Genomic DNA, 24563 nt, shown 5'->3' on the forward strand with positions numbered 1-24563 from the left:
AGAGCTGTGTACAGTATAAATGTGTGTTATCTAACCTCTCCTCATATGGTTCTCTGTCCAGCGTTGGAGCTGACGGCTGGGTCCTGGTCTAGAGGGTTTGGGCTGAGTGCTACTAGTGTCTAAGGTAGAGAGGGTGAGAGAAGGGCGCAGTTACCTGGCTCATTCCAACACTGGGTGCTCCTACAGACCAAATGTGAAAGCAATCTGTCCTACTGGTCAGAGACAATGGACCATTTCATTAAACATTCATTCCAAGGGGGTCGGAACCAAGCTCCTATAAAACCGGTATAAAGTTTGTCATTTTGACTGAAATCTAACTTAGAATGCTGATCCAATAAAATCCACCTATTTATAGTTTGATATAAGGTTGGAGCATGGGTAGGGGTTACAATGTAGGGGTCAGTACCTGCAGAGCTGGAGGAGGGTTCCTGGCTGGTAGAAGGCAGGCTTGCGTCGTCTGAGGGCTGGGCAGGTTCCTCCATCTCACCTGCCTGAGACGCCACCGGCTCCAGAGACACCTCCACACTGGACATACACAAATCACAGTCATTTACTATGGAGGATCACACCATTAACTACTGCTGTGGATCAAGTTCAATTTCATAGAGTAGGCAAGATGGTCTCACCGGTCTCCCTCAGACTCCATTAAGACATCTCTTTCGTCCCCAGGAGGGGGTCCTCCAGCTACCGCCTGGCCCGGGGTAGAGCTGGTTACCATAGGAACAGACAGGGAGGAGTGTTCGGTGCAGTCAGAGGGCGGGACCTCTGTGAATGTGGACACTGGGGGGAGAAAGTGAATTCTGGAGTGTTCAAATATTACTGCCAATAATGAAACTTAATAGCCTGATACACATGTCACGATTCTCAAATTGTCTCGAGTCAAGATAGTATAGAGAGAATGTGTGTGTGAACTATACCTGGGGCAGCCACCTGCAGGGGTGTCGTGGGAACACTGCGGCCCCCAGACTCATCCTCATGACCTGGCAGGAACAGAGGACTATCATACATCCCCAGACCTACAACACACACAGATACACTTTAGAACCAAACCGACAATAAACATAAACCACACAATTTGAGAGATGGAGATACGGACGTGGCAAAGGTACTCGTCAAATTAAAGGGCTCAGAAAGAAAGGGTATATTAGGGTATGGGAAAAAATAAACGGGATGAGGTGTGCCTGTGTACAGACCACTACCTCCTTGTGATGCCAGCTGTCCCAGGTCAGAGTGGGAGGTCTGGGATATCAGGTCCTCTGGGGTGCCGAACCGGAATCGGGGAACACCAGACACCTGGGGAGAACTGGACCACAGAGAGAGGTCAGAAGTACTATGGGGTTAACTATGGGAACTTCACTAGTGGTGTTTAGCTGCTGATTTTGGTGTGTTTAAGTATGTGCGTGTTACTCACTGGATAGCTTCTGCTAAGCCGTCAGAGCGGTGTGGCACCCCCAGAGTAGGAGTACTGGGTACCATCCTGTCATCATCGTCAAAGTAGTGCTGCTGTAGGAGGGGCGAGAATATTATACAGACACTGACAACAAAACACATCAAATACAGTTTAAAGGGATAGTGCGAGATTTTGGCAATTACACCCCTTTCCTAACTACCCAGAGTCAGATGAACTCATGGATACCGTTTCTTTGTCTCTTCGTGCAGTTTAAAAGAAGTTGCTAACTAGCACTAGCAAAAGTGTAAACTAGCGTTAGCGCAATAACCAGGAGTCTATGGGAACAGCTAGCATGCCATCTGTTCCCATAGACTTCATCATTGCGCCAACACTAGTTAGCAAAGGCTTGCAAAACGACCTACAACTTCCTTCAAACTGCACGCAGAGACATACAAATAGTATTCATGAGTTCATCTGACTGGGTAGAAAAAGGGCTTGATTGCCAAAATCTCACATTATACCCCTTTAAGATGCAAGGGTGTGACTTACTCCGCTGCTGGCCATCCCAGGGGTGAGCTGAGGGACTCTGCCTACAGACTGGCGACGCATGGAGCGCTGTAAGACGCGCGCATTACTGGTTACCACAACCTGATACTGCACAAATGTAACCATACCACAAACTGCAATACAATTGTTTTACACAGAGAGACACAGTTTAAATGGTTATATTGAGTCATAAGCACACACCTGTACCTGAGCAGGGGGGCCCAGTTCCTGGGTGATGTTGAGACGGGGGGGCAGCGGGTGGGGTGCCCTCCGTGGTGACCGGGGCATTCTGGGAGCAGAACTGGTTGGGTCACTGGAGAAGGCTTCCATACTGCTGCTGCCCTCAACTGACAGAACAGGAGAAACAGTGGTTTAGCTTGACAGAGAGTTCTCCTTTACATCAAAATCACAATAAAACAACAGACAACTCAATAATATTGTGAAATAGGCTCATGTCTGTATGAGTTTCCGATACGGTGAATCAAATGACTTGGTTAGTCTACCAACAGAGTGACTGAAATGTATCACTCAATCCGGACAGACACTAACATATAACATCTCTCGCAGTCACTCCTGCGAAAGTTTAATTAGGTGGCTGTCGAGACAACGGTGTGTGACAGAGTATCCATTGTCTTACAGCCGTGTGTCTGGGAGTCGTCCGGGCGCTGAGTGGAGTCTGATGCTCCTAGACTCTCCTCTGTCTCCGTGCCGGGGTCTGTCGCGTCAGCACCCTTTGAGGGAGGAGGAACGCACACACAGTGGGAGAGAGACAGAAGAGGAAGGGGGGTTGTTACAGGGTGGTTCCCACGCACTACCTACTGCCCGGCAGTGTTGGTGCGGTTAGCAATGCATTCCGGTCCTGATTTATTTCCCTTGTACAGGTGTTCGTTCCCTTAAGAGGTCTTGTAACTTTACAGCTAACTAGGCAGAGACGGTGCCGCCAGCCCCACTTTCTTCTGCACTCCCACCCTGACAACAAAGCACTTACCCCTCTCCCCTGCCAACCCTCCAGTTCCCCCAACACCTCCCTCCCTCCCTCCCACACACACACACACAGCCACAAGATCACAACACAGACATGAGGTAGCAGAGTGAAGCAAGAGCACTGCTGAGACACTGTTTGTTCACACAGAAAAACGTGCATCTGGTTACAACATTGGCTGGCTGTAACATCAACGGGAGGCGTTGAGAGTGGGAAGAATTCGAGAGTGGGCGGGATTACAAAACATACCGGAAATGATCTAGTTCGGGTTAGTAACAGTGTGCGCGTGTTGATCTTACCTCTGTGTAGTCGTCTTCGTATGCCTCGTTGCCGTCTCCGCTACCTTCGTTGCTCTCCTCTCCCTCTTCTCCCATCCCGCCATCCTCTTCATCCTCATCATCCTCCTCCTCCTCCTCCTCATCATAGTCCTACAGAGAGGCAGGTATAAAAAGGTTGGTAACACATTACGCAATTACAAAGATCACTTTACATGGTCAATAAATGTTTTATTTCTTTTTGTTATTTTCTTCCACCTTTATTTACCCCGGTAGGCTAGTTGAGAACAAGTTCTCATTTACAACTGCGACCTGACCAAGATAAAGCAAAGCAGTTCGTCACATACAACAACACAGAGTTACACACAAATACGACAAACATACTGTTAACACAGAGGCTATGATGTACTGGAATCTTTTGCCTTGGGTTTGTGGGTTTTTACACTAATGTTGGTGTCATAACTAGATATAAAATAACGCAATATGTCAAAACAGGTCTAAATATGTGTCAGGATAGTTATAACCAGTTAGGTCAGTTGTTATGACATGGTTATGACTGTTATGAGGCTGGGTGTCAAGTAAAGTGTTACCAAAAGGTCTCATAATCCAGCACATTGGTGAATTTAACATCTTCATGAGTATGGGCTGCATATAGACGTTTTCATCCATTCTAATAGAGTTTGGCTCAGTTGGTAGAGCATGGTGCTTGAAACGCCAGGGTTGTGGGTTCAATTCCCACGGGAGACCATTATGGAAAAGTACGAAATGTATGCACTCACTACTGTAAGTCGCGCTGGATAAGAGCGTTTGACAGATTTCTAAGGGCCAAATACCTCACTTTTAGGCAAGATTTTCCATCTGCTAGGACTTAAGGGAGTTCAATTAAAGTGTCTAGCCCCTAAAATATTTCCATCAACAATATTTCCCTCAGTCCGTACCGGTTCCTCTTCCTCGTCATCCTCCTGCTCATCCTCGCTCTCCGAGTCAGTCACTATGACGATGACGTCGTGCTGAGGGGATTCTTCGGGGGAGTCGTATGAGAGTGTGACCTCTGTGGGCTGGGACAGGAGTAGCTCTACGGGGACAGACTGAGACGCTGTCCCCTCATCAGCCTCGTCTAGTACTGGGTACTCCTCCACCACCTGCTGATATAGACACACACATGGCTACAGGCACAAAAGACACACGCAGAAAAGACCATCCCAGCCTCTAGACATAGGGTGGGTACCCGCATGCACACACGTACACACTCACCTGGCTGCTCTCTGGGGCCTCGTGGCTCTCTCCAGGCACCAATCCCTCTGTACTGCTCTCAGCCAGCACCTCCTCCTGGGCCTCTGGCTCCTCTGGGTCCACCCTCTGTATGATGCGTAGCTTCTTGGGGATGGGGGGTTCAGATGGGTCCTCCTGGGGGGTGTCCGTGTCAGTCACCGTAGAGGTGTCCTGCTCCTCCTCACGCGGTCTCTTGGACATGGAGGATGTCCCTGGGGTGGCTGAAACTGGAAGGTTGGAAAAGTCACATTTCCAACTTCACTTGGTGGATATGCGTATTTCATTCAATATTTGAGGGCCAGTGGTAATACAGTGAGTACATTGCCAACCCTTGAGCTTAGTTAGACAAAGCTACTATACCCCAAATCTATAGAAACCCCAGGTTAGATTAAATTCCGTCTCCCACCTGTCCCAAACACAGCTGTGGACGTCGAAGGCCTCTCCACTTGCGAGCTGGGTGCAGCTTCAATGACGACTGGGGCCAGGGGCTGCTCCTGATTGGCTGGTTCAGTGTGGGGCAGGCTCTGTTGCTGTGTTGGTTGGACGAAGGCTGTGGTCTGGGTCTGCTGGACCGCCAGCACTGGGTTGGCGGTCTGAACGCTGGGGCTGGTTGACCGTACTGAACCGCTGGCACTGCCATACACGGTCACATGCTCCAGCGGGCCCTCAGAAGACTGCATGGCTGGAAGGGTCAGAGGGTCACTAGGGGGTCAGACAGGGAAATACCATGGCTACGGTCTGATTCGCTATCCTTCTGTCTGGTGAATGCACCAATTTGTAAGTCGCTCTGGATAAGAGCGTCTGCTAAATGACTTAAATGTAAATGTAAATGTAAATGGATCTCATCAGATTCAAGTAATAAAGTTCACTTCAACTACCAAAACACAACGTCATCTAGCACTTTTAAAATGACCAATACTCAAATAACTACGCAATAACATTCACATCACTATCACTTTTACACCTAGTACCTACATGTACATATTACCTCGTACCCCTGCACATTGACTCGGTACCAGTACTCCTTGTATATAGTCTCGTTATTGTCATTTTCTTTATGTTATTGTTTCCTTTTTTGCCAAATTCATCTTACTTTTTAACTCTGCATTGTTTGGAAAGGGCTCGTAAGGAAGAATTTCAAGGTCACATCTACACCTGTTGTAATGTTATTTGATTTAACAATGATATTAGCTCCACAGAACTCCTCACCTTCCTGGTTCTCCGCCTGTGTTGTGGGCATGACAGTAGCAGTAGGAGTGGGGGTGGGCACAGTGGCGGGGGTGATCATGGGCCGGATGCTGGCCCGGGGAGTGGACTTGTTCCCGGGGTTGACAGGGGGCTTGCTCTGGCCCTGGGCCCCCAGAGGAGTGGGCTTGATGTTGGCAGTGGGGGCTCTGAGGTACTGGCGCTATAGGGATGGGGAAATACAACAGGTGAACAATGTAACACCAAACATCACTGAACGTGGTGTGCAGGAGTATCATGTACTTTACCTGCCCCTGTCTGCAGCTGGGGTGGTCTTCAGTGGTCCTCTCTGCTCGGTGGTCCTCTGCTGTTCCTGGGCCTACAGGTAGAATAGAATGTGTTATTCGCACCACGGCCATAATGAATAGCAATCCAGGCTTGTGGGGTATGAAGCAGAAGTGCTCCATTGAAATCTATGCCTCCATTAAGCCCTCCATCTCACCTTGCTGAGGCCCTGTTCAGGAGGCTCGTCCCTCTGCTCCCCGTGTCTCTCCTGCTGCTCCCTCAGGTCCCGCAGCTCCCTCTCCTGTCGGCTCAGACGGCCCTCGTACTGTGACTTCAGAGCACTGACCCTGACCTCCAGCTCCTCCCTCTGTTGCTTCAGTTCCTCGTTCTCCTTCTGCAGCTGGTCCTTGGAGCCTGGGGAAGAGGTTGGGATGAGGTGAAAGGTAATTTAGTCCACCAGCAACTGTGGCAGGTAGATGAATATCTTGGCCATAATAATAAAACATTTTTAAAAAACATGCCTTGTAATGTTTCTGAACAAAACAATTAAGAAGTAATGTGGTACATTCATTACATGTTCTGTGACCAGGGGCTTGTAACCAAAATATCAGATGCCCCTTTAAGGACGCGACATGTGCCAACAGGACCACTCCCGTTGTGTCACGTGTCTGTTGAGATGTGACTAGCCTCTCTTTGCCATCAGTTGAAGCAGCACATTCAAACTAACATTGAAAAACAACCGCTTGTGAACAAAACAATGCATGTATACTGAACAAAAATGTAAACGCAATATGTAAATTCATTGTGGTGGGGAAAATAAAAATCCACTCTAAAATGTGCAGTTGAAGTCACACAACAGAATGCCACAGATGTCTCAAGTTGAGGGAGCAATAGGCATGCTGACTACAGGAATGTCCACCAGAGTTGTTGCCAGAGAACTTAATGTTGATTTCTCTACCACAATGTCATTTTAGAGAATTTGTCAGTATTTCCAACCAGCCTCACTACCGCAGACCATGTAACCACGCCAGCCCAGCACCTCCACATCCAGCTTCTTCACCTGCGGGATCGTCTGAGACCAGCCACCCGGACAGCTGATGAAACTGTGGGTTTTGCAAACCGAAGAATTTGAGCAAAAGTTCTGAAACCGTCTCGGGAAAGTTAATCTACGTGCTCACCAAGGTCTTGACTTGACAGCAGTTCAGCGTTGTATCCAACTTCAGTGGACAAATGCTCAACTTCGATGGCCACTGGCACGCTAGAGAAGTGTGCTCTTCTAGGATGAATCCCAGTTTCAACTGTACTGGGCAGATGGCAGACAGCATAATTGCAATTTATTCGATGTCAATTTGAATAAACAGAGGTAGCGTGACGAGATCCTGAAGCCCATTGTCGTGCCATTCATCCGCCGCCATCACCTTGTGCGTTTCAGCATGATAATGCAAGGATCTGTACACAATTCCTGGAAGCTGAAAATGTCCCAGTTCTTCCATGGCCTGCAAACTCACCAGACATGTCACCCGTTGAGCATGTTAGGGATGCTCTGGACTGACATGTATGACAGAGCATTCCAATATCCAGCAACATCGCAAAGCCATTAAGGAATGGGACAGCATTCACAGGTCACAATAAACAGCCTGATCAACTCTATGCAAAGGAGATGTGACACGCTGCATGAGGCAAATGGTCACACCAGATACTGACTGGTTTTCTGATCCACACCCCTACTTTTTTTTATTATCTGTGACTAACAGATGGAGATCTGTATTCCCAGTCATGTGAAATCCATAAGGGCCTAATTTATTTATTTAAAATGAGAGATTTCCTTATATGAACTGAACTCAGTAAAATCTTTGACATATGGGTTTATATTTTTGTTCAGTATAAACAACTAAGAAACACAAGGATAAGGTCCCACTTTGTAGTCTTTTGAGTAAATTAGACCAACTTTTATGCCAGCGAACTGAGCCTCCAAAAATGTATCGGCACTTCACTCAGCGCGCACAGCTCCTCTGCCAGGCAGTGTTGCCGTGGGAGGTGGGATATAGGATTCATATTTCTTTGTGCGATTAGCAGATATGAAACAAAACAGCAGAAATACTTTGAAAACAGCTACTGCAGCATTTCCCTGCTATTCTGCTATAACCGCAACTTGTGCTCAAACTTGACTTTTTTTAATAAGCAAATGTAATGCTTGCACTGTAGAGCCCTGCAAATTGACCCCCGCCAACGTGGCTGGTGATATAGACATTGTTGCCTGCCAATACCCAAATCGATGCTCATTTGGTGGGTGTTAATCTTTTTCCCAGACACCCAGCAAACGTTTGAGACGACAAGTAAAAACATATGAGCGATCAGCATTCACATATACCTCTATGCAAAGCTCACCAAGACTCAACCCGACACACAAGCTTGCGCCGCAGTCAGGATACCTGGCCTGGCCTCTTACCGATGAGCTGGTTGATCTTCTGCTTGGCCCCTACCAAGGCTTTCCTGGTCTTCTCCTCCTTCTCAGACATCTGCTGTCTGAGGGTGTCCTCCTGGGAGGCCTTCTCCTGCAGCTCCTGTCTCAACCTGGTCAGCTCCGTCTGCAGCCCGGAGGCCTGCTCCTGGGTCCCACGCACCTCTGCCTCACGCTCAGCCACCACCTGAGGGGGGGACAACATGGTTTAGCATACCTGTAGACTTCCAGTCAATGCAATACCGTTAGTTAGTTTCGAGAGCCAATGCCATTTCTAACTTCCTTCAACTTTCAAGGTTTGTCACGTGCACAGGATACAGCAGGTGTAAAACCATACAGTGAAATGCTTACTAACAAGCTCTTTCCCAACAATGCAGTATTCAATAGCATACTGCACGCAGAGACATACAAATGCTATCCACGAGTTCATCAGACTCTGGGTAAGTAGAAAAATGATTTATCCCATGAAACCACCGCCAAAAAGAGTTAGGCAATTTTGGTGAAAGTGAGCCTGGATGTTGCCTGGAAAATAATGTAGAGCGGCGGTCACCAACCGGTCGATCTCCGAGGCATTCCTAGTCGATCACCAAACATTTCTGTAAAAAACCCAACAATAAAGCCTTGTGTTCCTATTTATTTTTTCTCTCCGCGTTGTTGGTACTCTCGATTCAGCAGCCCTAACACAGGGAAGGCAAAGTGCTCCTATTTGGAACCATTTAATGTTTCTAAAGGTAGAACTCCGCCTACCCGGCAGGCCCTAACAGCAAATCAAGTGCACCTCTAGGCCTAAGGCAGACCAATCAGATAGCTTAGATCACCGTGTCTGCAGTTTCCTCGAGTCATAGACTGTAAAAAGAAGCCTTGAAGTCAATAGAGACTTAACGAATACAACAAAGCGCTGCTGTTTTTGAGTAAGTTCATGTTTAAGTTGTTATTCAGCATTGTCAACACTTTAAAATGCGTGTTCTCCCTACTTCCACTCATGCTACAACCAACACTGCAGATCAATGAATGAGTATAGCAAAGTGTTTTGATAAGCTTATGTTGTAATTATTAGAGGCTTGTGTTTTTTTAATGTCGAGGAATATTTCACTTTCTCTGTTCATAGGAGTAACATGAATTGAGTTTCGCCATCAGCTGGAAGACTGTGTCTAGATGTCGACCGATTATGATTTTTCCACGCCGATACTGATTGGAGGACAAAAAAAAACGATACATTGGGCGATTTTTCTATATATATTTGTAATAAAGACAATTACAACAATAATGAATGAACAATGAACACTTTTATTTTAACTTAATATAATACATAAATAAAATCTATTTAGTCTCAAATAAATAATGAAACATGTTCAATTTGGTTTAAATAATGCAAAAACACAGTGTTGGAGAAGAAAGTAAAAGTGCAATATGTGCCATGTAAAAAAGCTAACGTTTAAGTTCCTTGCTCAAAACATGAGAACATATGAAAGCTGTTGGTTCAATATTCCCAGTTGTGAAGTTTTAGGTTGTAGTTATATAGGAATTATGACGCGTCGACTATTTCTCTCTATACCATTTGTATTTCATATACCTTTGACTATTGGATGTTCTTATAGCCTTTAGTATTTATTGCCAGCCTAATCTTGGGAGTTGATAGGCTTGAAGTCATAAACAGCGCTGTGCCTCAAGCATTGCTAAGAGCTGCTGGCAAACGCAGGAAAGTACTATTTGAATGAATGCTTACGAGCCTGCTGCCTACCACTGCTCAGTCAGACTGCTCTATCAAATCATAGACTTAATTATAATATAATAAACACAGAAATATGAGCCTTTGGTCATTAATATGGTAAAATCCGGAAACTATAATTTCGAAAAGAAAGCGTTTATTCTTTCAGTGAAATACGGAACGGTTCCATATTTTATCGAACGGGTGGCAATCATAAGTCTAAATATTTCTGTTACATTGCACAACCTTCAATGTTATGTCATAATTATGTAACATTCTGGCAAATTAGTTCACTGTTCATAACGGAGCCAGGTGGCCCAAAATGTTGCGTATACCCTGCCTCTGCTTGCACTGAACGCAAGAGAAGTGACACAATTTCCCTAGTTAATATTGCCTGCTAACATTCATTTCTTTTAACTAAATATGCAGGTTTAAAAATAATATACTTCTGTGTATTGATTTTAATAAAGGCATTGATGTTTATGGTTAGGTACATTTCTGCAAAGATTGCTTTTTTTGGCAATGTGCTTTTGTTAAATCATCACCCGTTTGGCAATGTTGAAGTAGGCTGTAATTCGATGATAAATTAACAGGCACCGCATTGATTATATGCAACACAGGACAAGCTAGTTAAACTAGTAATGTCATCAACCATGTGTAGTTAACTAGTGATTATATGAAGATAGATTGTTTTTTATACGATAAGTTTAATGCTAGCTAGCAATTTACCTTGGCTAGTTGCAGCCACAGAGTCCTTTTGACACTGCACTCGCGTAACAGGTGGTCAGCCTGCCACGCAGTTTCCTTGTGAATGGCAATGTAATCGGCCATAATCTGTGTCCAAAAAGGCCGATTACCGATTGTTATGAAAATAGTGAAAATCAGCCCTAATTAAATCGGCCTTGCCGATTAATCGGTCGATCTCTAACTGTCACCCTTTTCTCAGCGGAGAGAGGGAGAGCAGAGGGGCGGTTGCTCCCACTGCTCTCCCTCCCTCAGTCCAGTAAAAAAAAAAAAGAAAGCACATCATTATGCTCACTCAGCTGTGCCTCAAGTAATACAACAAATGATCTGAGAAGAACATTGGCAGGGTAATTCAAGCAGAGCCAATATGCAGTGATAATGTATTGGGGCTATAGCCTACTGCACAAACATTGCTATAGAAATAACTGTTTTTAAATTGGTTAATGTTGCATAGGCTTACGTTTAAGCCATGTTAAAAAATAACATCTGAGCGGTAGATCTAGGCTTGTATTTTGACTCAGAAAGTGATCTTTACTCAGAAACGTTAGTGACCACTGGTATAGGGGAAAGACTGCTCTGACCTTGTTGAGGTTATCCAGCTGTCCCTCCAGGTCTCTAGTCCGGGTTTCAGACTGTCCCAGGGAGTCTCTTAGACCCTGGAGCTCCTGGGCTGAGGCTTGCTGGGCCTCCTGCTCCTGGGCTGGTGTGGATGCTGCCTCTGACACCATCTGTAAAGGAGATCAGTCCAACACTCAACAAAGCATGGCAGAATTCACACAAAAGAATGTCTATTTAATCAAGGACATCAGGTTAGACATTTTGAGTTGTCCGACTTGGTACCATTCCAGACCAGCACATCTGTAATTTAGCGACAAGATGAGTAGGGATATTATTAGTTTCATGAGAAAAGGATTGAGAGGAATCTTGTACTTGAATCTTGGAGACGGAGTGAATTCAAGGCTGGGTTTCAGGAAACAACTTCGTGACAATCCCTGTGTTATTGACTTGTTAATTGTTTACTCTATGTGTAACTCTGTGTTGTCTGTTCACACTGCTATGCTTTATCTTGGCCAGGTCGCAGTTGCAAATGAGAACTTGTTCTCAACTAGCCTACCTGGTTAAATAAAGGTGAAATAAAAAAATAAAAAATAAAAACAATCAATAAAAACAAATAAAAAGTTTATGAAAAAAAAGCCCCAGTTGTTTAACCAAATAACCCACCTTGTCGTGCTCCACCTTGAGCTCATCATACTGGGCCTTGTAGCGCCGGCCGATCTTCCTGACCTGAGTGATGGTGCGGAACTTCTCCTGGATGTCCAGGTTCTTGGCCTCCACGTCCCTCCTCAGTGCATCCCTCTCAGAGCTCACCTTCCCCAGGCCTTCACGCAGGATCTGCACCTGGCTCTGCAGGGACGTCACCGACCCGCCACTCCTACAGGGAGATCACATATTAAAGATCTACATGTAGAATGCAGCCCCCTTGCGGAACTAGGTGAATTGCAACACACCTGAATTCAAACAACCCCCCCCCCCCTCACTTTCCGGGCTTTACTCCCTGTCCCCTGACCCGCTTTTGCGTCTTTTTACTTCCAGTTTTCTTTTGTATACCAGCTGAAACATTTGATATTTTGAGTTATTTAAAATATATTTCACAGTGGTATAGATGCGATTTTCTATACTTGTTTTTAACAAATTGAAATTAGGCAAACATTTAAGAAAACAAATTGCAACCAGGTAATGGCAGAGCGATTTCTATTGCCACTGTTGAATCTATTTCTGAGGAGATTACCACGCGTTTGAGTGATGCTGATGGAAGAGGGGGCAGCTTTTCCATTTGACAACAAATTTGTTGTCAAATAGGGAGGCTGCACCATCAGAATGCAATTTTGTATGGGCCCAAAATATTTATTTAGTGGTTGGCAATATTATTTCACTATCATTCCACTATTACTGCATATATATTATGGACATTTTCTGAAATAACAAAGCTAGAATTCTACATGTAGCTCCTTTAATACAAAAATACTCAAGACTTTACATTATACTACATTCATCTGATTATCAAACTTTGTATTGTGTTGCTTGCCAATTTATTGTGTAGCATTTGTGCTTTTCAAAGAGGAGCCCATTTTTCTATTGTATCAAGTAAATCAGCTTCCTTGCGGTCGTTGGTACCCTGTAATAAGAGAATAGTAAAACAAGTGATATTCAGTTTGGATTATAGACTAGGCTAACTCCCACCTGGTCACCTCAGCCTTGAGCCTGCCTGTCTCCTCAGTGAGTTGCTGGATGCGTTTGAGGTGAGCCTCTTTCTCAAAGTGGAGACGCTTGTACTCCTCCGGGTCCTTCTGCTGGCTCACCAGTTGCTATGTGGACATACAGAACAGATTATGTTTCAAATCCAAACTCAATAGATAGGTCTACAGACATTTGACAAGCTGTGGGTCGCAAGGAAGGCACCGTTCAAGCTTGGTGTCACTACTTTGAGAAAGTCTACTCTATGTTTTAGTGATTTTTTGGGGAGGGGGGGGTAATTATTTTTTCTGTCGCTAAGCAACCTGTGTTCTGGCCTTCCAGCGTTTGATGTCCTCTTCCAGAATCCTCTTCTCTGCCTGCAGCATGCCGCTCTTCTCACTCAGCTCAGCGTTGGACTCCTGCATGGGCATTACGTCTAACTCCAGCTTACGCACCTATATATAAAAATATGTCAATCAATACAGAGAAAAAAAAGTTAAGCCTCAGTCTAAAACAGGCCTAAAATCTAAACTGGGACCAAATTCACAGAAGGTTTCCTGAGAAAAATGTTTACATTGGATATGATATCAAATCCAAAGTTTGGTGCTTTAACCCTGAGAAAATAAATCTGCTCTTACTTTAGCCTGTGTCTGCTGCAGCTCCTGCTCCATCCTCTCCTTCTCCTCTCTCAGCATCTTGTTGGTCTCCATCAGGACACTCATGGTCTCAGTCTTCTTCATCAGCTCATCGTGCTGAGCCAGGGTCTTAGCTGTCACCTGGGGTCAGGGGTTAAAGATCATAAAGAGCACTTCGGTGACATGATCATTTTGAGCTGCCATTTCTCTCATCACCCACACCCTCTTCATTCATGAACAAGGCAACAGTAAACATGCCTGCCACTAATGACGCAGCGCCCCCCATTGGGCCAATTAGTGAGAATTCAAATCTAATTTTAATGAACAATACACACAAATCTGAAAGTAAAAGAATGGAATTAAGAAATATATAAACATTAGGACGAGCAATGTCGGAGCAGCATTGACTGAAATACAGTAGAATAGAATACAGTGTATACATATGAAATTAGTAAAGGAGTACGCAAGCAGGAAGTTTGCCCCCGGTGATGCATTAGGTAGACCGCAACACTCTCTGGAAAGCCCAGCGGTTGTGGGCAGTGCAGTTGCCGTACCAGGTGGTGATGCAGCCCGACTGTATGCTCTCAATTGTGCATCTGTAAAAGTTTGTAAGGGTCTCAGGGGCCAAGCCACATTTCTTCAGTGTGGGTGGACCATTTCAAAATCGTCAATGATGTATATGCCAAGGAACTTGAAGTTTTCCACATTCTCCACTGTGGTCCAGTCAATGTGGAAAGGGGCGTGCTCCCTCTGCTTTTTCCTGAAGTCCACAATCATCTCATTCGTTTTGTTGATGTTGAGGGAGAGGTTATTTTCCTGGCACCACTCCGCCAGGGCCCTCACCTCCTCCCTGTAGGCTGTCTCGTCATTGTTGGTAATCAGGCCTACTACGGTTGTGTCATCTGCAAACTTGATGATTGAGTTGGAGGCGTGCATGGCCACGCAGTAATGGGTGAACAGGGAGTACAGGAGGGGGCTGAGCATCAAGTGAAGTGGAGGTGTTGTTTCCTACCTTCACCACCTGGGGGCAGCCCGTCAGGACCCAGTTGCACAGGGTGGAGTTCAGACCCAGGACCCTGAGCTTGATGATGAGCTTGGAGGTTACATTTGGTGTTGAAGGCTAAGAAGCTATAGCCAATTAACAGTATCCTTACATAGGTATTCCTCTTGTCCAGATGAGATAGGGCTGTGTGCAGTGCAATGGCGATTGCATTGTCTGTAGATCTATTGGGGCGGTAAGCAAATTGAAGTGGCTCTAGGGTGTCAGGTAAGGTATAGGTGATATGATCCTTAACTAGCCTCTCAAAGCACTTCATGATGACTTAAGTGAGTGCTACGGAATGATAGTCATTTAGTTCAGTTACCTTTGCTTTCTTGGGTACAGGAACAATGGTGGACATCTTGAAGCATGTGGGGACAACAGACTGGGATAGGAGAGATTGAATATGTCCATAAACACTCCAGCCAGCTGATCTGCGTATGCTCTGATGACGTGGCTAGGGATGCCGTCTGGGCCAGCAGCCTTGCGAGGGTTAACACGCTTAAATGTCTTACTCACGTCGGCCACGGAGAACCAGAGCCCACAGTCTTTGGGAGCGGGCCGCGTCGACGGCACTGTGTTATCCTCAAAGTGGGCGAAGGTGTTTAGCTTGTCCGGGAGCAAGACTGTGTCCGCGACGTGGCTGGTTTTCCCTTTGTAATCCATAATAGTCTGTAGACCCTGCCACATACGTCTTGTGTCTGAGCCGTTTTGAACTGCGACTCCTCTTTGTCGCTGTTCTGACGTTTTGCCTGTTTGATTGCCTTGCGGCGGGAAAAACTACACTGTTTGTATTCGACCATATTCCCAGTCACCTTGCCATGGTTAAATGCAGTGGCTCATGCTTTCAGTTTAGCGCGTTGCTGCCATCTATCCACGGTTTCTGGTTTGGGTAGGTTTATAAGCACAGCGTGAACAGCATCCCCTATACACTTCCTGATGAACTCACCGTGTCCGTGTATAGTCACCGTGCCCGTGCCATTAATCAATGTTATTCTCAGAGGCTACCCGGAACATATCCCAGTCCGCGTGATCAAAACAATCTTGAAGCATGGATTCCGATTGGTCAGACCAGCGTTGAATAGACCTTAGCACGGGTACTCCCTGTTTGAGTTTCTGCCTATAGGAAGGGAGGGAGGACCAAAATGGAGTTGTGATCTGATTTGCCGAAGGGAGGGCCTTGTAGGCATCCCGGAAAAGAGAATAGCAGTGGTCGAGTGTTTTAGCAGCATGAGTACTACAGTCAATGTGTTGATGGAACTTCGATAGCGTTTTCATCAAATTTGATTTGTTAAAATCCCCAGCTACAATAAATGCAGCCTCAGGATATGTGGTTTCCAGTTGGCATAAAGTCCAGTGTAGTTCCCTGAGGGCCGTCATGGTATCGGCTTGAGGGGGAATATACACGGCTGTGACTACAACAGAAGAGAATTCTCTTGGGAGGAAATACGGTCGGCATTTGATTGTAAGGTATTCTAGGGTCGGGTGAACAAAATACGTTATCACAACCACACCATGAGTGGTTAATCATGAAACATACACCACCACCTTTCTTCCCGGAGAGTTCCTTATTCATGTCTGTGCGATGCACTGAAAAACCAGCTGGCTGTATGTACAGGGACAGTATATCCAGAGAGAGCCATGATTTCCTGAAACAGATTATGTTACAGTCCCTGATGTCTCTCTGGAAGGAGATCCTGGCCCTGAGCTCGCCATTCGGAAGCAGGACTCCCGAATGGCGCAGCGGTCTAAGGCACTGCATCTCAGTGCAAGAGGAGTCACTACAGTCCCTGGTTCGAATCCAGGCTGTATCACATCCGGCCGTGATTAGGAGTCCCATAGGGTGGCACTCAATTGGCCCAGCATCGACCGGGTTTGGCCGTCATTGTAAATAAGAATTTGTTCTTAACTGACTTGCCTAGTTAAATAAAAGGTAAAAAAATATATATAATAATTATAAAATGATTGTCTTCACACCCTATCAAAATGTTCACCTTTTCTGAATGGGCGGAGGTTATAGAATAGATCCTTATGTGAAACTGGTTTCTCATGAGGAGATGCATATATGTACACAATGTCATGACGGTTGCTTAAACGGGACAGGTGATATGTTTGTTCAAAGTTTGGAATTACTATGGCGCTCCCCTTGGACTAATCAGTAATTTAGTAAATGCCAGACCTATGGCAAGACGCATCATTTACCCCAAGTCTAGTCAAAATCGTCCCAGTGGTGACTGAGATACTAACGAACGGAGACAGATCCATAGCCCCCCCCCCCCAGCACGATTTCATCATGAAGACAACAAAATCTGTGGTTTTTTTCACCACTCCGATTTTTAAATGTCTTTTTAGTCTAGAAATAGGATTAATCTGGGTCCAGGAAACCCTTCCATAAACCATTGGCTGTCCATATTGTCCAGCTCACCTGCATCCTTTCCCGCTCAGCACTAAAGCTCTCCTGCAGTTCTCTCAGCTCTCTCTCCAGGTGCTCCACTCTCAGCCTGTGACGAAGACTTTCTCCCTGGGCCACCTCGAACCGTGACTCCGCTATCTCCTTCTCCCGACGCACAAACCTGCATCACGACAGGGAAGGGACAGAAGATATGATGAGAGAAAAGGTGTTGCAGAAGTGTAGTGATTGCATGAAATTGGCTTTAAATGGCAGACTTGCTCTTGCTTTGCAAAGAGACAGATCGAGGGAGGGGGTGAGAGACCATTACCTGAGTATCTCGAGGACCTGGTCCTGAGACTTTCCCTGCTCAGTGAGGGAGATGTTCAGAGGGCTCTCGTTGACCTGGCGCTGCAGGGTGGCGGCTATCTTGCTGCTCATGGTCTGAATCTGTTCATGGAGGAGGCTGTTTTGCCTCTGCAGCTCCTCAGAGCGAGACACCACCTTAGACATCTCCTCCTGACAACGAGAAAGAGATGTACATTATAGCCTCGTGGTGTACACCAGCTACGTAAGCAGCACAACCCCTGCAAACTAGTGGGAGTGGGAGTTCACAATCACTAGCTAGCTTCCAACATCAACACAGAAGTGTAAAAATCTATTTGACCATCATCATCTACACGTCAAACCATTTGCAACAAACACCATATCTATTATTCATAATATAAGCGTTTCCCTTGACTGCTATCTAATCAATCGACTGCCATTACCTACCTTGAGGATCCTCTCCTGTTCCTCCCAGGAGACTCTGGCCTCCAGCAGCTGAGCAGAGGTTCTCTGAGCCCTCTCCTCCAGCTGCTGTCTGAGCGTGGCTGCCTGCAGAGCCTGGGCCTTCGCTGCCTGGAGGGCCTCCACGTCTGCAGCGTGAAGCATCATCTCACGCTCGTACTTATCCTGCGCCTCTGACACCAGCGTGGCCTGGGAGGGGGGGGAGAAGAGGAGAGACCAGCATTACAGACTAACTTTATCTGACGACCTAGCTGTAATACAGTACTTAATGAATGGTTGATAATGTATGCTACATTATCATAGTTGACATTTACTTGGGTTAGCGACAATCAAGCTAGGTAATGCTCTATAGCAGGAAAGTGGGAAACAAGGTGGCAAATAGCTTGGTCAGATATGCCTTATGAAAAGTTGGCATATCACTACAACTCGATAAGGGCCAATAAGCCACAGCCCAAGCCTCCATCTCACCTGCTCCTGGCTGTCCAGTATGGCCTGCTGTTCCTGGGCTGCTGCCACCACCGCCCTCTGTAGCGCCTCCTGGTGGTCCGCCTGCACACTGCTCAGACTCCTCCTCAGCTCAGCCACCTGACACACACAGGGTTAAGGAAAACAGGAATCTGTTCATCTCTTCAACATGGAACAATGAGGACGCCGGCATTGTGTGAACCCAGCACCCATGGTGCGTACTGGATGTGGTTAAATACTACTGAATGTATCAGCTATACCATTCGAGCCATACAGTGAGGAGATTTTCAATAAGGGCATAGATGTCTGCTTCATACCTGCTGCTCTACGGAGGCCAGGGCTTTCCTCTTCTCCTCCTGTAGGCCCTGCTTCTCCTTCTCTGCCTCCAGGAGCTTTCTCTCCAGATGACGGTGCTGCTCCTGAGCCTCCTTTACACGCTCCTCCATGGAGGACCGAGCCTGCTCCATCACCTAGAGAGAGGAACGAGGAGAGGAAGCGAGTGAGAGATTTGGGGCTAAAATGCTTATGGAACTGCACTACTAAGGGGTTAGGGGATAGGGTGGCATGCTACTAAGGGGTGGTACACGCCTAAGGGGTTAGGGACCAGGGTGGAGTCCTGACCTGCTTCTCCTTATCCATGGACTCCTCTAGGCTCTGGGCCATGGCTCTGTACTGCTCTTTGCTGGAGGTGGCTGTCCTCAACTGCTCTGCCAGCTCCTCTGCCTGCGTCTCGGCCTGCCTCAGGCGGCCACGCAGATCCTCAGAGTCCCCTTTTGAACCATGGAGTCCTGGGGAGGTTAGAGGAAAGGGTGGGGGGGGTGAAGAAGGACGAGGAGCAGAGAGGGTAAGGAAAGAGAGAGGGAGAGAGGTGTAAGTGCCACAGACTGAAGTCACAGCTGTCATGGGCAGCATAGAAAAAGAACCCTGTGGTGAACCCTAATGATACTACCATAACACTGCTAATGGTGCAGGCACCAGAAACACACACCCTCCAGGCCTGTTTGAGGGTTTTATTTAGCTTGTTTTACTACATTTCCTATAAAATACTATAAGACGACCTAATGAAAGCATGGCTATAGACACCGACCTGACCTATGTCTACACAAGGAAAAGCAGAACAACATCCCACAACTTTAAGGAAACAATTAAGAGCATGTTAGACTGGCCTAAATCAATTAATTGTAGACCAGCTTGGCGGTTTGAAAAATATGAATCAGAGACTATTTGAAAATAGAAATTCTGTACGTGCCTGTCTTGAGGAAAACTCCAACTGAGTACTATCCACATTAAAGCCATTCCAACATTCTCAGGATATAAAAACTTTTATGAGTTGAACATTCTGAGGTCTCAGAAGGCACTGAGGTTGATTCTGTAACATTGTGTGTACTCTTACCTTTGAGGCCCATGGGAATGGACGGGGAGCTTTGGGAGCCCAGGGACGGACGGCCACCTTCTTCACTGCCCTGCTGCAGCCTGAGAGAGCTCATCTCCAGCTGGGCAGCACTCAGCTGATCCCTGGTCTTCTGGAGCAGGCCTGTCTGGGTCTCCAGCTGCCTTTTGGCATCCATCAGCTGCAACTGGAAATGTAAAAAAGGAGAGGAAGGGGTTCATTTAATCTATGGTGCGTATCAGTGGAGGCTGGTGGGAGGAGCTATAGGAGGACGGGCTCATTGCTCTGCCGGAATGAAATAAACGCAACGGAATCAAACGTGGTTTCCATGTATTTGATACCGTTCCATTTATTCCATTCCAGCCATTACAAATGCAACTGTCCTCCTATAGCTCCTCCCACCAGCCTCCACTGGTATCTATGTACAAATGCTTTGAGTGCTGCCTTTTTGAAGCAAGTCTCTGGGGGAAAAATGAATAAGTGTGATATTAGAGAAAGCTGAAAGATAGAAGAGGAAGATAGAATCTAGGTAGAGGTGGTTGTGGTTGGCACTGAGAAGAGGTATCAGGGACTTACATCTTGGTTTCTGCCCAGCAGGTGGCGTTGCTCCACATCGTGCCCCAGTCTCTTCTGCAGCTGGCCGATCTCTCTTTCCTGCTTCTCTATCTGGGCGCTCAGGCGCTGCCTGGTGTCCGTCTCTGAGCGCTCCAATGTGGCCTGGATGAGCACACAGGGAGTGGAACGTTAAAACAGACGAATGCAGAGAGAGAGAGAGAGAAGAGAGAACAGTGCCTCAACCATTTTATGAGTGGTTAGTTTGAGTTGTTTCCATTGTCTTGACATTGGTGTTTGTGTATAGGCAAGCACATGGCGTGTGTGTAAACCTGTATGGTCTTGAGATTGGTGAGCAGCATGTTCTGTCCTCGTTGTTGGGTCTGCATGGTCTCTTTCTCCTGGGTCAGTCTGGACTCCACTAGCTTCAGCATATCCCTCTCCTTCCTGAGGCTCTCAGCACGACCCTGGGGAAGAACGGTGTCAGCACAGCTCACTGTGGCTTAGAAACTAGATGTAATGCATGTATACTAAAGACGGAGCAAAACACTAACACACATTACGAAAGAGAGAGACCTAGTATTGTCTGTCTAACACAATGAACAAAAGGCTTGGGACACAAACATGAGGTACACACACAAACACACACCTCTGCCATGTTGAGTTTCTCCTGTGCAACTCTCAGGTCCTCTGTCAAGGTGTTAACAGTTTGCTCATTCTTCTGGGCTACAGCAGCCATCTTCTGTCCCTTCTCCTTCAAAGAGGCAATATCCTTCCTGTAGCCCTCCACATTATCCTGCAGCATCTCATACCTGGGTGGGGAGTAAGTCGCCAAGCAGGTTCCGTTAGTTATCAAGCAAACTTTGCTAAAATATTGTGAAGTAACGTCATACTCCTGAGTTCAAAGAAAAAGACAAGCTACCTCATCATGTGATATTGTCTTGTGTAGTGTCCTGAGAGTGATGTGCAGTGCTCTTACCTCTTGGAGGTAAACTCCAGTTGGGTGGATATCTTGGCATTCTGTGATCTCTGGTCAGACACCTGCTCATGTAGTTTCTCAGTCTGTTCCGCCAGGGCCTTGTCACTCTCAGACCTCTCCCTCTTATAGGAGGAGAACACCTCCTGCAACTACACACACAGCAAACAAGACGTTCCTTCAGATAAGAGTACAGCAACAATTTTTTATCAACCCGATTGAAGGATATTGTTTGTGATTTATCATAAAATGGTGGTTTGATGCGACAAGAAGGACAGATAATGTTGCATATACACCGAGTGTACAAAACATTTGGAGCACCTTCCTACTATTCAGTTGCGCACCCCACACGGAAAACTGTTGAGGGAGAAATACTCTATGTCATTGCGTTTGAATGGGGTATGGTAGTAGGTGCCAGGTGCACCGGTTTGTGTCAAGAAATGCAAAGCAGCTGGGTTTTTCACCCTTGACAGGTTACCGTGTGTATCAAGAATGGTCCACCACCCAAAGGACATCCAGCCAACTTGACACAACTGTGGAAGCATTGGAGTCAACATGGGCCAGCATCCCTGTGGAACGCTTTTGACACTTTGTAGAGTCCATGCCCTGACAAGTTGAGGATGTTCTGAGGGCAAAAGGGTGAGAATTGTGTGGGCTCACCTGTCGGAGGGCTGCCTTGGCCTCCACCGCCTCAGTTGACTCTGTCGCCATTGTAATGATTCCAGTGGGCGCGGCTGTGGTGGGGGTGGCAGCTGGGGAGCGGTGGGGGGTGGAGGTCAGGGAGAATTCCTCAGGTGCTGCACCTGAGACAAGAGGTCAAAGGGTCAGTGTGTAGGTAACATACAAATCTAAAAGTTCTCCACCGGGGCTGGGCCAAAACTGACTAACAATAAAGAACCAAAAGGCTACACAGGGTATATGTTGCTCCCGTGCTTTATTCCTGCACCCACATTTACAAAGGTTTGGCTACACTAGCCTCATCAGGCCCTGAAGAAGGAAATGTATGTGAACCCCACCTTGCTGAGGGAAGCTGACTCCAGTGGCCTGAGCCAGCAGCACACGGTACATGTCTCTCTGCCTGACAATGGACTCAGCCAGCTGCATCTGGTGGCTCCGCTGCTCCCTCAGAGCCTCCAGCTCTGCCTGGGCCTTCTCCAGACTCCGCTCCAGCTCACTGCGCCTGGAGGGAGAATACAATGACCTTTATCTATCCACAGAGAACAGAAACATTTTGCTGACAGGGAAACCAAAAGGAAAGGTGGAGCAGGAGCTACCACCATAATGCTTATACTATTCCAAATCAGCAAAACACATATGATCAGCAAAGAACATGGACAAGTATATCGCACTTGGTGCCTGTGGTCTCAGTCTCCTCTCTCTCCTGTGCGTCGCTGAGCTCTCGGAGGGCCACCAGGAGGCGCTGGTTCTGCTGCTGGAGCTCCTCCACGCCACGGAACGTCACCAGGTGCTGTGTGATGACCTCTGACGTGCTGCTGATGTCAGCAGAGCTCACCTCCTCATCGAATGCTACGTGGTTGCCACGTGCCTCCTCCAGCTCAATGAGTAGGACACGGATCTGGTGGGTAATGGTATGGGGTGAAAAAGCTATTTATTATGTCCGAATTAAAAACAGTCATACCTACAACCGTCACTTTTTTATAATCAACATGTATAGATTTTTTTCACACATAATTCTATGACAACACTGAGGTTTTAGAGGTGATGTTAAGAAAAGCAGTGAGGCTTCACTAAAAGAGATAATATAGGATGTCCCACCTGCTGTGCCATGTCTGCCAGTTGCACCTCAGACCTACGGTTGTCTCTCTCCAGGACAGAAGAGTGCTTGTTGGCCTCGTCAGTCACCTTCTGCAGACGTTGCACCTCCTGAAACACATAGTAACCAGTTATAGTGTGTCAGAACGTAATATAGTGGACTTTCATAAGTGCACGGCATCAGCAGTGCAGTTCACCAATTACAATTCAAACACATTCTTTTCACTTACGCTGGACAATCTGCATGATCTGGTTTAGTGCAGTTTTAGTGCAGTTCAAAACCTTGCATTAATCAGGAGTTGACTGTACATTGGTTTCTAACTATCCTCACATATCCTCCGTTTGACTTACAGCAGGTTTTTTGGTACTGTATAACAAATTCACAAACGATAAATACATTTAAAAAAACACCTTAACTGCCTGTTCCAGCTTGGCCGACAGGCTGGCCACAGACTTCTGCATGCGCTCATGTTCGTCCCGCTGGCGTTTGAGGACGGGACCCTTGGCCTCCACCTCCTGCACTATGTCATCCAGGTACTTATTCACCCGTTTGTTCTCCACACGCTGCAGCTCCAGCGCCTCCTGGGTCTCCACATACGCCGTATACAACTGGAGAGAAGAAAGAAGAAGCTCAAACTCATACTGTATACTATGATACAACATGTGGTACTGTATACTATGATACAACATGTGGTACTGTATACTATGATACAACATATGGTACTGTATACTGATACAATATATGGTACTGTATACTATGATACAATACGTGGTACTGTATACTATGATACAACATGTGGTACTGTATACTATGATACAACATGTGGTACTGTATACTGATACAACATGTGGTACTGTATACTATGATACAACATGTGGTACTGTATACTGATACAATATATGGTACTGTATATGATACAACACGTGGTACTGTATACTATGATACAACATGTGGTACTATATACTATGATACAACATGTGGTACTGTATACTGATACAATATATGGTACTGTATACTGATACAACATATGGTACTGTATACTGATACAATATATGGTACTGTATATGATACAATACATGGTACTGTATACTATGATACAACACGTGGTACTGTATACTATGATACAACATGTGGTACTGTATACTATGATACAACATGTGGTACTGTATACTGATACAACATGTGGTACTGTATACTGATACAACATGTGGTACTGTATACTATGATACAACATGTGGTACTGTATACTATGATACAACATGTGGTACTGTATACTATGATACAACATATGGTACTGTATACTATGATACAACATGTGGTACTGTATACTATGATACAACATGTGGTACTGTATACTATGATACAACATATGGTACTGTATACTGATACAACACATGGTACTGTATACTATGATACAACACATGGTACTGTATACTATGATACAATACATGGTACTGTATACTATGATACA

General features: G+C 46.1%; 1 protein-coding gene and 1 non-coding gene across 2 annotated transcripts in view; one reads left to right on the top strand and one right to left on the bottom strand.

Moving 5' to 3' along the window:
* LOC115145152 (nucleoprotein TPR-like) overlaps positions 1-24563 on the bottom strand; it is a 38665-nt gene that overhangs the window by 509 nt on the left and 13593 nt on the right. Inside the window, 39 exon segments of the mRNA XM_065003138.1 lie at positions 36-119; positions 407-525; positions 627-780; positions 918-1016; positions 1200-1303; positions 1412-1503; positions 1940-2005; positions 2144-2283; positions 2574-2667; positions 3218-3346; positions 4132-4338; positions 4448-4692; positions 4872-5147; positions 5675-5851; positions 5854-5873; positions 5959-6029; positions 6153-6349; positions 8385-8583; positions 11430-11576; positions 12070-12280; positions 13090-13214; positions 13407-13538; positions 13722-13859; positions 17183-17330; positions 17478-17665; positions 17921-18124; positions 18404-18520; positions 18718-18870; positions 19022-19188; positions 19794-19977; positions 20367-20507; positions 20675-20809; positions 20992-21154; positions 21322-21470; positions 21979-22121; positions 22335-22498; positions 22668-22894; positions 23095-23202; positions 23503-23700. Coding sequence (XP_064859210.1) covers positions 36-119; positions 407-525; positions 627-780; positions 918-1016; positions 1200-1303; positions 1412-1503; positions 1940-2005; positions 2144-2283; positions 2574-2667; positions 3218-3346; positions 4132-4338; positions 4448-4692; positions 4872-5147; positions 5675-5851; positions 5854-5873; positions 5959-6029; positions 6153-6349; positions 8385-8583; positions 11430-11576; positions 12070-12280; positions 13090-13214; positions 13407-13538; positions 13722-13859; positions 17183-17330; positions 17478-17665; positions 17921-18124; positions 18404-18520; positions 18718-18870; positions 19022-19188; positions 19794-19977; positions 20367-20507; positions 20675-20809; positions 20992-21154; positions 21322-21470; positions 21979-22121; positions 22335-22498; positions 22668-22894; positions 23095-23202; positions 23503-23700 — 5815 coding nt within the window.
* trnas-uga (transfer RNA serine (anticodon UGA)) lies at positions 3872-3940 on the top strand. Its single transcript has one exon. It is a non-coding gene; the product is annotated as a tRNA-Ser (tRNA).

Source organism: Oncorhynchus nerka, linkage group LG17, assembly GCF_034236695.1.
Source record: "Oncorhynchus nerka isolate Pitt River linkage group LG17, Oner_Uvic_2.0, whole genome shotgun sequence".
NCBI lineage: Eukaryota > Metazoa > Chordata > Actinopteri > Salmoniformes > Salmonidae > Oncorhynchus > Oncorhynchus nerka.